At 56.4% G+C, this 1,225-nt stretch overlaps 1 protein-coding gene across 5 annotated transcripts in view; it reads left to right on the top strand.

Annotated features, from left to right (window-relative positions):
• The window catches only part of Plekhg5 (pleckstrin homology and RhoGEF domain containing G5), a 33,614-nt gene that overhangs the window by 24,487 nt on the left and 7,902 nt on the right, over nt 1–1,225 (top strand). For all 5 annotated transcript variants that reach the window (XM_026782179.1, XM_013348627.2, XM_026782180.1 and 2 more), the window contains 2 exons: nt 292–428; nt 711–859. In XM_026782179.1, the coding sequence (XP_026637980.1) occupies nt 292–428; nt 711–859 (286 nt within the window). The remainder of the gene's footprint in view (nt 1–291; nt 429–710; nt 860–1,225) is intronic.

The raw sequence follows: 1,225 nt of genomic DNA, 5'->3' as shown, positions 1-1,225 counted from the left end.
TGTGTGCCCGAGAGGGACCTGTAAGGCCCTGGGGGCGGGTGTCTATACCTGTGTGTGTGCCCCAGAGGACCTGTAAGGCCCTGGGTGCAGATGTCTATACCTGTGTGTGTGCCCCAGAGGACCTGTAAGGCCCTGGGGGCGGGTGTCTGTACCTGCGTGTGAGATGCTGTGCCTGCTGCATTTTGTGTTTTTATTATTGGGGAGGTGGCTGGAACTGTGTCTGTGGGTGGGCTGGGGAGTCACATGATCGCTCCCTGCTCCCTTAAAACACGCATTTCTTCCTGGGGCCAGGGAGGTGCTCCTGCCTGTGTTCGAAAGGAAAGGCATTGCACTGGGTAAAGTGGATATCTACCTGGACCAGTCCAACACACCTCTGTCCCTCACATTTGAGGCCTACAGGTTTGGAGGACACTACCTGAGGGTCAAAGGTGAGCAGAGCAGCAGGCTCCAGGGCCAGCTAGCTGGGTGGGGTGTTTGGGGCTTGTTGGGGCCTCCAGGCTGTGGAGTCTTTCCTGGGCTCAGGTTCCCATTGGCCATGCTCCTGAACAGACTCATTAACATACAGGTGTCTTTGCTGGGTTGGCAGGGTGGGGCTTCCAGGGAGGGTAGTGAGGCCTAGACAGGAATCCTCAGGGGAAAGGGGACTAGGGCCTCTGTGCCTCCTGGGCTTGGGCACTGAGGGCATCTTGCGCTTCCACATGCCATGCTAGCCAAGCCGGGAGATGAAGGCAAAGTGGAACAGGGGGTGAAGGACCCCAAGTCCCTCAGTCTGCCCATCCTGAGGCCCACAGGAGCTGGGCCACCTGTATCGGAGCGTGTGGATCCTCAGAGCCGCCGAGAGAACAGTCTGGACATCTTGGTGAGCAGGAGGGCCTGTCGGGACGGATGTAGGGCAGGAAACCTCCTAAGGAAGAGTCATGTTGGACTCTCCTCGGCATCTCTCTTGGGGCTTGGGTCCCATTTCTGCGAGGTGTGGTTGGCTGTGAGAACAGGGGTCTCTCTCTGTATGTAACTGGTCTAGATGGTGGGTTTGTCTCTGTTCTAGTGCCCAGGGGGTCAGAGGACGTGGGGTATGTTATCTGTGGGGCGGGAGGAATGAGGTTTCCCAACAGCATGTTTGTGTTGGGAAGTCAGAATTTGTTACCCACTGTTTCGTGGGTTTTGTCCCTTTTCTTTTCTGTTGTTCTGTCTGTCTATCCATCCATCCATCTATCTATGTCTGTCT

Source organism: Microtus ochrogaster, chromosome 10, assembly GCF_000317375.1.
Source record: "Microtus ochrogaster isolate Prairie Vole_2 chromosome 10, MicOch1.0, whole genome shotgun sequence".
Classification (NCBI taxonomy): Eukaryota; Metazoa; Chordata; class Mammalia; order Rodentia; family Cricetidae; genus Microtus; species Microtus ochrogaster.
This window is presented reverse-complemented; position numbering and strand designations above follow the sequence as displayed.